General features: G+C 31.0%; 1 protein-coding gene across 2 annotated transcripts in view; it reads right to left on the bottom strand.

The window, feature by feature from the left end:
• Positions 1-857: 857 nt before the first annotated feature.
• Positions 858-3,435, bottom strand: part of LOC113059810 (fatty acyl-CoA reductase 1-like) — a 19,418-nt gene continuing 16,840 nt past the window's right edge. The window contains exon 3 of one of the 2 annotated variants that reach the window (XM_026228424.1): positions 858-1,095. In XM_026228424.1, the coding sequence (XP_026084209.1) occupies positions 916-1,095 (180 nt within the window). In that variant the 3' untranslated portion in view covers positions 858-915. The remainder of the gene's footprint in view (positions 1,096-3,435) is intronic. The other variant, XM_026228433.1, reaches the window with a different exon arrangement.

Here is a 3,435-nt window from a genome sequence, read left to right as displayed (position 1 = left end):
AAATAAATGTTACATTTATTAGTTGCCAAGGCACATTTAATTATATTTTTTTGTTTATCATGATATATTTAAAAGTAAAAGTGAAAAAAAATGTATTAAACTTTATAGAAATATAAAAAAATAATGACAAAATTCTAAAATTATTTCAACTAATATACATTTTTAAAAACAAAAATAGTTTTTATAAATATTATAATTTTTTTTAAAATTAAAACAGTATTTGTTTAATGTAAAAAGTATAATAGCATGTTATTGATACTGGAGTAAGAGGACTGCATTCTTAAAACACATTAGGACACTAATGCTGTTTTTGTTTTCCTTAAGACAATGAAGCAAGAGGTCGCTGTGAACAGGTGTGTGTGTGTGTGTGTGTGTGTGTGATGAAACCTTTCTCTCACTCGTCCCTGCTCTGAAGTCATTGGTTCACAGATGAGTCCCTCGTTCCTCCAGCAGTGAGAACATCTGCTCCTCAGCCGGAGACTCGTTACACAGCAGAAATACTGTGTGTGTGTGTGTGTGTGTGTGTGTGTGTGTGTGTGTGTGTGTGTCTTCCTCTTATTCTGGTTATTCTCACATTTCCTCTCTTCCTTTACAAGTGTAGCTATGGCTTTCAAGTTCCATCACACACTCATGTTCAAAAATGTGGGTTCTGTAAGGTTTATTAATCTGTTTAAAGTCTCCTTAATCATTAGAGCTGCATTTATTGATCAAAAATACAGTAAAAATTTTAAATATTTTTAGAATTTAAAATAAATGTTTTCTAAGTGAATATCAGTTAAACTGTAATTTATTCCTGTGATCAAAACTGAATTTTGCAGTCTACAGTGTCACAAGATCCTTCAGAAATCCTTCAGATATGCTGATTTACCGCTCAGGAAACCCCTCTGATGATATGTTCATTAAATGTGGTGTGACTCACTTCAGGGGCTCGTCGAAGCGGATGGTGGCGGCGCAGTGGAAGACGATGTTGATACAGGAAGTGAGTGTTTGTACATCCTCTGGACTGATGGCCAGGCCGGGCTGCGTGAGCTCGCTGCCGATGGGGATGATCTTCTGATGAAAGTCTGGATTATCTTCACGCACGCGGTCGAACAGCTGCCAAACACACACACAGACAAACACAAAACATGACAATCATCATTCTTCACACATGAAGGAAGGAAGGTACAGCTACACTCGTTTAAATGGAACAAACAGTATTATTTGGGAACATAATGAGAACCACCGGTGAGACTAAAGAAGTCAAATAAATTAACATTACAAAAATAGGAAAGTGGGTTAACTAGTAAATACAGTTAAGCTAATTTAAATAAATTATGCATTATTTGAAAACCCAATGAAAATCAGCTCTGACAAAATCTACAATAAAAAAAATTATAATAATAATAAAAAAAAAATAATTTGGTAAGTAAATATAATTATGATAATTAAAATTAAATAATGTCAATTAATGCACTAACTAATGTAAATTACCACTGAAAAAAACTAAACAAAATCAATCATTCAGTATTATTTTAAAACCTAATGAACATCAACATAATGATAAATAATGTATGATAATAATGTACTTCCTGTCAATACGATTGCAATATCATTAATCAATATAAGTATTCATGTTAATCATGTTAATTTAAATATAACAAATATTTCATTATTATATGAAAATCTTATGAGAATCACCATTGATAAATGCAAATAAAATAAACCTATTGGAAATGCACTTCATTTTTAACGGTCCATAAAAATAACCTAACAATATGTTTCTAAAACAAGTATAATCTCCACACTATTCTCTCATCTCATTTCTTTTGATCTGGTCCGTTTACATGAGAATTCATCCTTTAAAAAACATTATGTAATTTTCTGTTGGCTAAACCGCAGGATGCAAATACAAATATCATCATTTTATGTCAAAGATTTCAGCGGTTATGTAAAGGAGAAAACTGCAGTGTGAATAAATAAGATATTTCTTGACCATATCCAAACACATGTTTGAAGCGGTTCATAGCTGATGAATGCGCTGTGATTTCTGTAATCTAATATCAAAAGAGGATTTGCAGAGACTGTTGTCTTCTCTGACACACGTGTGCTGACTTATGTTACCCACAATTCCCAGGGACTGGCAGTGGCACATTCCTGCAGCCGCAGCCAATCAGAATCAGTTCTGGACGTAACATGTGACCCCCTGTAACCCCAGCAGCAGGCGTCTGCCGAGAGCCGGACAGATGCTGACAGCTGTTGAGCCTCTCAGTCCAGTCACGCTTTTCAATACATATTTATCCAAGAGAGATTTGCATTTCCAAAAGGAAAGTCTGAGATGTAAACGAAACACCAGAGCTGCTTTATAGATGCACTGAAAATATTCATCAAATCACTTTCATTTTCAAATAAACAAAACATTGCAATCACTTGAAATATTCATGAATTACAGTCTCCTAGATTATTCATACATCATGGTCATTATACAAAAATTAAATAAATACTGTATTATTTGAAAACCTAATAAGAAACACACACACACACACACACACAAAAAAAAACATATGTTTGAGGTGTATATGAAATGCCAGAGCTGCTTTAAAGTTGAACTAAAAATATTACATAAAAAAATCTAATAATTTATTACAAATTAAAATAACAATTAAAACACTATTTAAACAAACATTAAACTAATTTAATTTGCTTAATTTAATTAGTAAAACAATCTTAAAAAATAATCCAATAAATATAATTTATAAAAATAAAACTAAAAATAATAATTAAAAAACTAATTATTAATAATAAAATACTAATTATCAATCAAATAAATTTAATTCACAAAAAAGTATACAAAAACAATGCATTAATTAAACATTTTTAAAAACAGGTCAAATACATTGAAATATTAAATCAAGAACAAAATCATTAACTTAAATTTGTTAATTAAGCCTTAATAAAAAATAAAAAAAAAACAATAAAAAAATCTATACATTTTATTTAAAAATACAAAAAACAACAACATCATTATATAATAAAAATAACAAAATATTAATTAAATTTCATGTAAATGAAAGCAAAACCAATTTTTATTATTATTTAGAGAGCAATAACAAATAATGTAATTATTTAGAGAGCACACATTTAGACACCATATCAGAACTAAAAGGGTGTTGAGTCATCAGTGTAAACGAGGAGGACCTATCAGCAGTCAGCATGCAAATAAGCACCAATCCACATTCAGTATGCAAATAAACTGAACCGTTTAAACACCACATCTGAACCTTCCTGAAGGACAAATGCTTGAAAAACACGTCACAATCCAGTTGTTCCTGACTTTTTCCCAGGAATTGCTGTGAAATTGTCTGGAAGAGCGTGGCGTGTTATAAAGTCTGCTTGCATGTTGAGACACGGATCATTTTATTTGCTTTTGCAATGCATTCGTTTATTCAAGACGTT

Source organism: Carassius auratus, chromosome 4 (assembly GCF_003368295.1).
Source record: "Carassius auratus strain Wakin chromosome 4, ASM336829v1, whole genome shotgun sequence".
Lineage (NCBI taxonomy): Eukaryota > Metazoa > Chordata > Actinopteri > Cypriniformes > Cyprinidae > Carassius > Carassius auratus.
The sequence above is the reverse complement of the archived record's forward strand: the minus strand, read 5'-3'. Positions and strand labels throughout refer to the sequence as shown.